General features: G+C 40.0%; 1 protein-coding gene across 4 annotated transcripts in view; it reads left to right on the forward strand.

Moving 5' to 3' along the window:
- usp32 (ubiquitin specific peptidase 32) overlaps positions 1-12217 on the forward strand; it is a 214057-nt gene that overhangs the window by 117850 nt on the left and 83990 nt on the right. For all 4 annotated transcript variants that reach the window (XM_087977391.1, XM_043718523.2, XM_043718524.2 and 1 more), the window contains exon 5: positions 4179-4338. In XM_087977391.1, coding sequence (XP_087833517.1) covers positions 4179-4338 — 160 coding nt within the window. The remainder of the gene's footprint in view (positions 1-4178; positions 4339-12217) is intronic.

Raw genomic sequence — 12217 nt, forward strand, 5'->3', positions numbered from 1 at the left:
TTCCTCAGAAGTAGAACTTTAAGTTATTATCAGAGGTAAAACTTGAATTTACAATCTCTTGAATGTGTATTTCTCAATCCCTTGTTCTGATTACTTTTTCACTACTTCCTAAAGCTAATCTACTTGTTATTTTCTTACAACTTGATGTGAGGACACTGCAGATTCTCCAATTAGCTTCAAAGTAGGCAACCTTCCAGATTTTGTGCTCATAAGATTCAAACTGAAATTTAAATCCCTCATTTGATGCAGTTGCTGGTTAAAGTAATGACTTATAGTGATTGCAGGGTAAGTCTAACTATCATTTATCTTGGCAAACTTCCGAGTTACAAATCACATGACCATGTTTTTTTTTAATATTAATTCATGGGATGTGGGCGTCACTGATGAGGCCAGCAGTTATTGCTCATCCCTATTTGCCCAGAGGGCAGTTGAATGTCAGTCACATTGCTGTTGGTCTGGAGTCACATGTAAGCCAGACTAGGTAAGGATGGCATTTTCCTTCCCTGTAGGGCATCAGTGAACCAGATAGGTTTTTCTGACAATTGACACATGGTCACCATTGTACTCTTAATTTCAGATATTTAAATAATTAAAATTCTGCCATCTGCTGTGGCATGATACAGACCTAGGTCCCTGGAATCTCTGGATTAACAATCCAGCGATAATACCACTAAGCCATTATCTCACCAATATAGAAACAGAATTATGCCATTGGGCTCATTGGGTCCGCTTTGCCGTTTGATCATAAATTAATATGTTTCTCAATCCCATTCTTCTGCCTTCTCCCTGAAACCCTTGATCATTTTATCAGTCTAGCACCTATCTATCTCTGTCTTAAATACACTAAATGACTTTCCTCTACAGCCCTCTGCAGCAATGAGTTCCATAGCTTACACACCTTCTGGCCAGAGAAATTCCTTCTCCTCTCCATTCTGAAAGGTCGTCCCCTCGTTTTGAGGCTATGCCCTTGGGTCCTAGTCTCTCCTGCTAGTGGCAACATTTTCTCCTCATCCACTCTATCCAGGCTTGTCACTATTCTGTAAGTTTCAATCCGGTTCCTCCTGTAATCCTTCTAAATTCCATTGAGTACAGATCCAGAGTCCTCAAATCGTCCCTTATATAACAGCCCCTTCATCCCTGGAATCATTCTGGTGAACATTTTCTGGACCTCCTCCAATGCGAGTACATCCTTCCTTAGTTACAGGGCCCAAAACTACACTGAATGTTCCAAATGCTGTTTGACCAGAACCTATACAGCCTAGACAGTACATCTCTGCTCTTTTATTTGCACCCTCTTGAAATGATTGCCAATATTGCATTTTCTTCCTAACTGCCAAGTAAATCTGCAGGTTAACCTTAAAAGATTCCTGAACTAGGACTTCCATGTCTGTTTGTGCTACAGATTTCTCTGTTTAGAAGACAGTCCGTGTTTCTATTTTTCCTAGTAAAGTGCATAACCTCACACTTTAACACATTGTATTACAACTGCCAGTTTTTCACCCATTCTCTTAGCCTGTGGTAAGAGACACCTTTATCCCTACTTTCTGCCTTCTGCCAGACAGCCTCCCCATTTCCCCTCCACTATTTGTCCCTTCATCTAGTTTTGTGTCATCCATAAACTTAGCAACAGCACCCTCACTTCCTTTGCCCCGATCATTAATGGATGACATGAATACTTGTGGTACCAATACTGATCCCTATGAAAACTCCACTAGTCACTGGCTGCCATCCTGAAAAAGATCCGTTTATCCCTACTGTCTGCCTTGTGCTAGTCAGTCAGTCCTCCATCCATGCCAGTACCTTGCCTTATTTAGCAGCCTCCTGTGCAGCATCTTTTCAAAGACTTTCTGAAAATCCAAATAGATCATGTCTACTGGCTCTCCTTTGTTCAACTTTAAGATCGAAACTGCAACTAAAAACCTGCTTCAGCAAATACCCGCATAAATTGATGCTACCCACCTCCACACAGTGTAGCTTGCTCTGCCAATCTTCAGCTGACCTCCAGCCAATGACCGCAAGCAGACTCACCTATTTTATAGTGCCATCTCTTCTATTTTGACTTCATTTCACAAATGTATGTGACCTTTTGAGCTTCTAATTCTTCAGTTATTCTGGCAGTCACTAAAGTTCAGCATTTAATTACTTTACTTTTATAACAATCTTCACAGATAAATATTTTCTGTATATATTAACATAAACTACGAATTAGATTGTTGACTGGGATACTGTGCAGAGTTTTGGTCTCTTTGCTTAAGGAGATGATATGCTTTGGAAGCAGTTCAGAGAAAGTTCACTGGGTCTATACTTGTGATGAAACGGTTGCCCTGTTTAAAAAAAATGAGCAGTCAGTGGACATTGGGTCATATATAATATATATAAAATACACAAAGATGTGTTGAACAAAATTTTGATTGACAAGACAGTTGAGGGTTATCAGAGTCGAAGAAAACTAGAGGTCAGGCTGTAATCCTATCATCTATGATATTGTTGAATAGCAGGGCAGGCTTGATGACCGCCATCTATTTCTTATGATAATATACTGTGTACAGCCTGGCCACTGTAGTGGCTTTGTGGACAATAATTTTACGAGTTATTTTGTTTAGTAGATTAAGAAAATACAGATTTTAGTTGTCAACACACTTTTTTTCAAATTTGATTTCGCTATTTTTCTAAATATATTTCTTGTTACATAATTATATAATTCTAATTATATAGTTATATAATTTAAAAAGCAATAATTGTTGCTGCTTTAGATTTGCTGTCATGCAGAAGAAACTATGGGATCATACACAGCTTATTCAACTAAATTAAAATATCACATTTACTCATGGACATTTAAAAAAGTCATATCATAATAGCGATCAGATTATTGGAGGTGTCTTGTCAGTACTTAATGAATTTCAGCACAAAAGCCTATTTCATTAATGTATAACGTGAATAGTTGTGGTACCAACACAGATCCCTGCGAATTGCATTAGTCACTGTCTGCCAACCTGAAAAAGACACCTTTATCCCTACTTTCTGCCTTCTGCCAGTCAGCCGATCTTGGTACCAGTATTAGATTAGATTAGATTCCCTACAGTATGGAAACAGGCCCTTCGGTCCAACAAGTTCACACCGACTCTCCGAAGAGTAACCCATCCATACACATTTCCCTATCCTATATTTACCCCTGTCACTATGGGCAATTTAGCATGGACAATTCGCCTGACCTGCACATCTTTGGATTTTGGGAGGAAACCGAAGCACCCGGAGAAGACCCACGCTGACATGGGGAGAATATGCAAATTCCATACTTACAGTTGCCTGAGGTGGGAATCAAACCCGGGTCTCTGGCGCTGTGAGGCAGCAGTGCTAACTACTGAGCCACTGCGCCGCCCCATTGTATTGTAAATAACTGCTCTGTGAAAAGTGGAAACTATAATCACTTCTGCACAAAAGATTTTCATGTTTAAAAATGTAAAATATTGTTTAAATATCATTTTTTTAAACCACATTGCTGTCTGCTCAATGTTGAAAGGAAGTAACAACTTACAGAACTTGTCATCTGAAACTTAAGTGCTTTGAATAAAGCTTCTTAACCTGACTGACCTATGTGCATTAAATACTGTTGATTTGATGCAGTGTGGCTTCACAAGCTCAAATCAACTCTAAAAACACGTGAAACACTGTGGTAGCTATGGTTACTTATGTTGTTTTTAACTCTTCTTGAGTTCCACTTTTCAGAGCATGCTTGAATTTTTTTCACTTCTTCAACCCAAGTGTCAAGAGCTAGGCCAACTTTTATTGTCCACCTTTGTTTCCCTTTGAGAAGATGGTAACAACTGTGTGGTTTGTTAGGCCATTTCAGGGAGCAGTTAAGAACCAAGTGGATCACTGTGCATCTGGGCTGGCAAATAGCCCAATCAGGGTAATGATAACATATTTTCCCTGCATCAAGGGCAGTAGCAAGCCAGTAACGTCATTCTAACTGATGCTGCTTTTTTAAAATTACGTATTTATTTAATTAACTGAAACTCTGCAACTGTCTTGTGAGGTTTGGACTTGTGACTCTGGACCATTTGTCTGAACCTCTTGGATTGCTGGTCCAGTTACTTTACCTTTCTATGAAAGTAATAATGATTACTTTGTATATTTTGTACATTCAATTCTAGTTTTACATTTTGCTTTCCATTTAGGGTGAAAAGGTAAACTATGAGAAGTTCAAGAACTGGCTCCTTCAGAATAAGGATGCTTTCACATTTGCTCGATGGCTGCTGTCAGGGGGAGTATGTGTCACTCTTACTGATGATAGTGATACACCTACCTTCTATCAAACACTGGCTGGAGTCACTCATTGTAAGTATTTTTTGACATAGTGATTTTCTGAAGTCTAATGATGTGCAAGTACATTGACCCCTTACATTGAGGATATTTTTTTTCTGTGGAGAATTACTATCTGTATTCTCCCAAACTTTGAATACTATCTGTACTTACTGCGGGGCAAGCCATGGAAGCTAGTGAATCAGGGAAATAGATAGTGATGTCTTGAGAAGAGTCCACATTACAGAGGAGAAGGTACATAGAACATTACAGCGCAGTACAGGCTTTTCGGGCCTCGATGTTGCGCCGACCTGTCATACCAATCTGAAGCCCATCTAACCTACACTATTCCATGTACGTCCATATGCTTGTCCAATGACCAATTAAATGTACTTAAAGTTGGCGAATCTACTACCGTTGCAAGCAAAGCATTCCGTACCCTTACTACTCTCTGAGTAAAGAAACTACCTCTGACATCTGTCCTATATCTGTCACCCATCAGTTTAAAGCTGTGCCCGCTCGTGCTCGCCGCCACCATTCTTGGAAAAAGGCTCTCCCTGTCCACCCTATCTAACCCTCTGCTTATCTTATATGTCTCTATTAAGTCACCTCTCAACCTTCTTCTCTCTAACGAAAACAGCCTCCAGTCCCTCAGCCTTTCCTCGTAAGACCTTCCCTCCATAACAGGCAACATCCTAGTAAATCTCCTCTGCCCCCTTTCCAAAGCTTCCACATCCTTCTTATAATGTGGTGACCAGAAATGTACACAATACTCCAAGTGCGGCCGCACCAGAGTTTTGTACAGCTGTAGCATAACCTCATGGTTCCGGAACTCGATCCCTCTATTAATAAAAGCTACAACACTGTATGCCTTCTTAACAACCCTGTCAACTTTCAAGGATCTGTGTACCTGGACACCGAGATCTCTCTGCTCATCTACACTACCAAGAATCTTACCATTAGCCCAGTACTTTGCATTCCGGTTAATCCGACCAAAGTGAATCACCTCACACTTGTCCGCATTAAACTCAATTTGCCACCTCTCAGCCCAGCTCTGCAGCTTATCTATGTCTCTCTGTAACCTACAACATCCTTCGTCACTATCCACAACTCCACCGACCTTAGTGTCGTCTGCAATTGGTGGTCTTAAAACTTGTAAAGTGAGATAAATCCCTGGGACCTGATCAGATGTATCCCAGGACATTGTGGGAAGCTAGAGAAGAAATTAGGGGGCCCCCCAGCAGAGAGATTGTATTATTGATTACCACAAATGAGGTGTCGGATGATGTGGAGGGTGGCTAATGTTGTGTTATTATTTAAAAGCTGCAAGGAAAAGCTACAGGATTACACATCAGTGAGCCTACTGTCAGTTGGGATAAATTATTGGAGGGGCTTCTGAGAGACAGCATCCACATGCATATGGAAAGACAAGGATTGATTAGGGATAGTCAGCATGCTTTGCACGTGGGAAATCATGTCTCACAAACTTAAGTTTCTTCGAAGAACAGACCAAGAAGATAGATGAAGGCAGACCAGTAGACTTTGCCTACACTGATTTTAGCAAGGCCTTGACAAGGTTCCACGTAGTAGACCAGTTAGTAAGGATCATATTGTATAGGATCCAAAATAAGCGAACCAATTGGATACAAAATCAATTTCACGGTAGAAAACAGATGGTTGTGGGAGAGGGTTTTCATTCAGATTGGAGGCTTGTGGCCAGTTGTGCTATAAGGATTGGTGCTGAGTTCACTATCTTTCAATGAGAATGTCAGAGGCATGATTAATAAGTTTACAGATGACACCAAAATTAATGATGGCATATACCATGAAGAAGGTTATCCAAGATTACAGTGGGATCTTGATCAACTGGGCCAATGGGCACATATGGAGTTTGTTTTAGACAAATGCGAGGTGTTGCATTTTGAAAAGACAAATCAGGGCAGACTAACATAAATAATGGTATGCCCCGAGGGAGTGTTGTCGAACAGAGAGATGTAGGGATGCAGATACATGTTCCTTGAAAGTGGGGTAAAAGGTAGACTGGGTGGTGAAGAAGGCCTTTGGCACACTTGCTTTCATTGATCAGAGCATTGAGTGCAGAAGTTGGGACATCATATTATGATTATACAAAACATTAGCGAGGACACATTTGGAGTACTGCATACATTTCTGGTCACTATGTATAAGAAGGTTGTGACTAAACTGGAAAGGGTGATAAAAAAGATTTACAAGGATGTTACCAAGATTGGCGTTTGAGTTATAAGGAAAGGATGGATAGGCTGGGAGTTTTTTTTCCTCGACCATAGGAGGCTGAGAGGTGAGCCTGTAGAAGTTCATGTATTCCTGAGGGGCATAGATAAAGTGAATAGCCAAGGTATTTTTCCCCAGGGTAGCCAAGTCCAAAACTAGAGGGCATAGGTTTAAGTTGAATGGGGAAAGATTTGAGAGACCAGAGGGGCAACTTTTCCACAGAAGGTCGTGTGTATATGGAACAAGGTGCTGCAGGAAGTGGTAGAGGTAAATACAGTTACAACATTTGAAAACAAAATTGGAGAAGTACATGGATAGGAAAGTTTAAAGTGATATGGACCAAAGGGACTAGTTCACTTTAGGAAACCTGGTCGTCATGGACGAGTTGGGTTGAAGGTTCTGTTTCTGGGCTGTATGACTCTCTTACAACTCTGTTTTTGAAGTGATAGCCTTCATTAAAATCAACAGGTAGGACATGTATATTGATTTAAAAACATTTTATTCCTGCTGTTTACTGTTTTCTGTAGTTTTCACCTCAGCAAACAGCTAGCTTACAGGATGTCAGCACCTGTTCATTAATACAAGAAAATGTGACTAGGCTAGTTAGCCTAAGGAAGGGTTATAAAATTTCCCCACTAGTGACATCAGAAGTGTGTGTTTGAACGTGGGTGTATTGCCCAGTATCTACTTCTCCTGGGTGCCTTTCACTTCCCATTAGTGATATCACTGAAGCATGACATTGGTGTGCTGATCACGGAGTTATTTAAAGCTCAATGCTGCTTGCCACCAGATGAATGTAAAATGTAAAATTTAAGCATCTGACAACCCTGGTAAAATATAGACATTCTACTTTTCAGTTATTTGTGATATTCGTAGTTTTATTTTCACAAAGAATAAGTGTAAACTGATGAGTGGAAAGATTTTGCTTTCAGAAAATAACGTTTCTTTGTGTTGTTGAAAGAATGCAAGATTTTATAGACTCTAGCATTAGAAACTACTTTCTAAATAAAATTGAATATTCAGTATAACCTTAACAGCTTTAATCAGTACATGTTTGGTAGTCATAGAAACCCTACAGTGTGGAAGAAGTCCAGTCTGCACCAACCCTCCAAACAGCATCCCACCCAGACCCAGCCCTCCATTGTATCTGTAACCCCACATCTACCCTATCTAATCCACCTAGCCGATGCATTTCTGAACACATCAGACCGTTTCAGCATGGCCAATGCACGTAACCTGCACATCTTTGGAATCCTTTAATTGATTATGTTTTTGGTTTTGCAAGTGACTTTTATTCTTCATCATGTTTTTTTTAATTTGCTAGAAGTTGAGTCACTTGAAATATTGAACGACTTTTTAAGTATAAAAAAAAAACTAATTAAAATGCAAAATCCGTATTAATCCAAAAAAGGTTTGAACGTTCAAAAGTAGCTTGTGCTGTTACATTTTTATACATAATTTGTTTCACTCAAAGCTGTTGCAATTTCTTTGACCTTAGCAGGCAAGTTTATTTTAAGGAAATCTGGTAGTTAAATGGCTCATCAATTAAGTCGGAGTTTGGATATAAAAATGGAGATTTAGGAGGAGCTACCCCAATGCATTTCAGATTTAAAAAAAGGTAGCAATAGATTTCAGGAGGATGTAGAGCTCTAGAAATTCATAAACTTTGGAATTCTACTTCAGAAGGTGGCAAATGCAAAGAGTGCTATTGAATAATTTTGAGACAGTGGTTGATAGATTCTTAATGGGCAAGGAAATCACAGATTATTGGCATTATTGTGAGTGCAGAATTGAGAATACAAGCAGATTAATTGTAATCTTACTGAATGGCAGAACATGCGTGAAGGATCAAATGGCCTGCTTCTCCTAATTGCTATGTTTTTGTAGATAAGCTGATACAGTGGGCAAACAAATGACAAATGAAATTCAAATGCAGCAAAGCCTGAGGTGATACATTTTAATAGGAAAAATGAGAAAAGGCAATACATGTGGAGTGGTAAAATTTAAAATAGACCACAGAAAGAATGGCCATTGGTTGTGCATAATAATTTAAGGAGAAAATGAGGTCTGCAGATGCTGGAGATCAGAGCTGAAAATGTGTTGCTGGAACAGCGCAGCAGGTCAGGCAGCATCCAGGGAACAGGAGAATCGACGTTTCAGGCATAAACCCTTCTTCAGGAATGAGGAAAGTGTGTCCAGCAGGCTAAGATAAAAGGTAGGGAGGAGGGACTTGGGGGAGGGGCGTCGGAAATGCGATAGGTGGAAAGAGGTCAAGGTGAGGGTGATAGGTCAGACTGGGGTGGGGGCGGAGAGGTCAGGAAGAAGATTGCAGGTTAGGAAGGCAGTGCTGAGTTCGATGGATTTGACTGAGACAAGGTGGGGGGAGGGGAAATGAGGAAACTGTTGAAATCCGAGTTCATCCCTTGTGGTTGGAGGGTTCCTAGGTGGAAGATGAGGCACTCTTCCTCCAACCATCGTGTTGTTGTGGTCTGGCGATGGAGAAGTCCAAAGACCTGCATATCCTTGGTGGAGTGGGAGGGGGAGTTGAAGTGTTGAGCCACAGGGTGGTTGGGTTGGTTGGTCCGGGTGTCCCAGAGGTGTTCTCTGAAACGCTCCGCAAGTAGGCGGCCTGTCTCCCCAATATAGAGGAGGCCACATCGGGTGCAGAGGATGCAATAGATGATGTGTGTGGAGGTGCAGGTGAATCTGTGGCGGATATGGAAGTTTCCTTTGGGGCCAAGGGAGGAGGTGTGGGCGCAAGTCTTGCACCTCCTGCGGTTGCAGGGGAAGGTGCCGGGAGTGGAGGTTGGGTTGGTGGGGGGTGTGGATCTGACGAGGGAGTCACGGAGGGAGTGGTCTTTACGGAATGCTGATAGGGGAGGGGAGGGAAATATATCCTTGGTGGTGGGGTCCGTTTGGAGGTGGTGGAAAAGACGGCGGATGATGCGCTGTACATGGAGATTGGTGGGGTGGTAGGTGAGGACCAGTGGGGTTCTGTCCTGTTGGCGGTTGGAGGGGCGGGGCTCAAGGGCGGAGGATGGTTCAGATTAATACACTAAATGGAATGCCAGGATTTACAAATGGATGGATTTTATATAAAGAATAATTGGATTAAGGCATACAAAACACTGATTCAGCTTCAGAGTATTTTATCCAATTCTGGCTATTGCTATTTGGAAAAAATAGTCAATTTCAAAGAGTGCAGAAGTGATTTGCTTGATTGATCCCTGCTATGATGGATTACAGACATGTGGATTGACTGAAGAAGCTGGAGTTATTCTTAAAATGGGGAAAGAAAGAGGAAACTTAATGGTAATATTAGAAGTAATGAAAATTTTGAATGAGTCATTTAAAAATAAAAATTCCAGAATCAGTGATCGAAGGGTAGATATTTAAGGTGATTGGGTAAAGAGCTATTGATGATTTAGAGAAAGTGTTTTCATACAGAAGTTATATTTGCAATGTTTTGGCTGGTAGAGACAGGTTCAATGTTCATTTTCAGAAATAGAATAAATACTTGCAAAAGAATCTGAAGAAAGATAGGTTCAGAGCTGATGAGTGAAAATAAACAGTTTGCTTTGAACTATAGTTATCATAAACTTGTTGGGCTGAATGGTTCTGTGTTAACACAGAATTCTGTGTTATGGGATGTTAGATAGTGATCTGTTTTTACATTGGACCAATTCCTTGGGGAGAGATAATGTCTTTTGAGCTTGCATTTTGCAAAGCTCAATATTATGAATTTAATATGGCAAGCTTTAGCTTTGGATATTAAAGCTACTTAATGCTGTTTATCGCGATATTCTAATATCTGTCAATTTTTAATGTCCTTTGGTGGTTTTACTTTAATTATTGCAGTTGGCTGAGGCCCTCCAGTAATTGTTTTTCTTAAAATCCACTGGAGATTTATCTTGTAACCCTATTAATCCTTTTCTGTTCATTAATTTGGGCATTTGTCTGCGACTTGGATATGTTGAGATAGCTGTAGTTTGTATTTTCACCGAACCTAATGGGAACTATAATTAAAGTTTGCAGCAGACAATGTTTTCTTTGCGCAAATTCATAATTCAGACATTTTATTCAGTAGTCTCAATTGAAAGCATTTATCATCATGCAGAGCACATCATATTAAAGTTTGGCTTTTCTGAATCTTTTTGTAGACTTGTTGCAGTCTACTGTTAATAACGCCTGTGCTGTTCTACCTGACATGACATTAAAAGGCTTGCTGTACTTTGTCAAGATTAAAAATTATGAAATATTCTGATAGTGTGTTAGGGGTGTGTGCGTAATTCTTCGGGATTTTGAGATCAACATTGAAGGAATACATACCTAAATCTTCCTGTAATCCTACATTCATTTAGAAAATAAGATGTTGAATGGCAAAATGCATAGTTGGGAATTTTAATATTTATTAGGAGCCGTAGTTATCTTTCTGCTCATTTGAAGAGCACCAAACTGCGAAATGTCAGTTTTCCTTATTAGTATCGTTCTGGTACCATCCTTTGGAAAGTTCTTGTCTAGTAGTAGTAAAGTCAACATGCAGTTGAACAATCAATCAAAATGAAGTATACTCAATGTTAAAAAAACAGGAAGTAACAAAAACTAACATTCAGTATTTGGGCATATTTATAGAGTGCAGAAATAGAAATTAGGGTGTACAAAGGGATTAAGGTAGAAATTGAAATATCATAAAATGTCTAGGTAATTTTTAAGTTTATTATATCTCTTTGAAATCATGGAATGGAGCCTGCAGACATCTAATCTTAATTTTCAGTACCATGTCAATTGTTCAGTATTAATTATGACTTGATATGTCAGTTAAGTTTTCAATTGCAGCTCTTTCAGTAATCCATGACTTTAGTTTATTTTACAAGAGTAATGAGTTTAAAGAATTGAAGTTAATGTCACGTCATTTTAGTTGCAAAGGCTGTAATATTGCTGTGGGTCCATTATATTCCGTAAGTGTGTTATTAATGTAAATTCGAAATTTCTAAGTGGAGTTGCAGGTAGGCAGGATAGTGAAGAAGGCATTTGATATGCTTGCCTTCATTGGTCAGTGTAATGAGTATAGGAGTTTGGGAGGTCATGTTGCGGCTGTACAGACATTGGTTAGGCCACTTTTGGAATACTGTATGCCATTCTGGTCTCCCTGCTATAGGAAGGATGTTGTGAAACTTGAAAGGGTTCAGAAAAGATGTACAAGGATTTTGCCAGAGTTTGAGGGCTTGAGCTATAGGGAGAGGCTGGAGTGTTGGAGGCTGAGGGGTAATAGAGGTTTATTAAATCATGAGGAGCATGGATCAGATAAATAGACAAGGTCTTTTTCCTGGGGTGGGAGAATCCAGCCCTAGAGGGTATAGAGTTAAAGTGAGAGAGGAAGGATTTAAAAGGGACCTAAGAGGCAACATTTTCATGCAGAGGGTGGTGCAGGTATGAAATGAGCTACCAGAGGAAGTGGTGGAGGCTGATACAATTACAACATTTGAAAGACATCTGTTTTTTATTTGAATAGGAAGAGTTTCGAGGGATATGGGCCAAGTGCTGGCAAATTAGCCGAGATAAATTCAGGATATCTGGTTGGCATGGACGCGTTGGACTGAAGGATCTGTTTCCATGCTGTATAGCTCTTTGACTCTGTGTTCAGCCACGTGTGTTTATGCAGAAG

The sequence above is a fragment of the Chiloscyllium plagiosum genome, unplaced genomic scaffold (genome assembly GCF_037043375.1).
Source record: "Chiloscyllium plagiosum isolate Xiang-an unplaced genomic scaffold, Cpla_swu_hap1 HiC_scaffold_31, whole genome shotgun sequence".
Taxonomy (NCBI): domain Eukaryota; kingdom Metazoa; phylum Chordata; class Chondrichthyes; order Orectolobiformes; family Hemiscylliidae; genus Chiloscyllium; species Chiloscyllium plagiosum.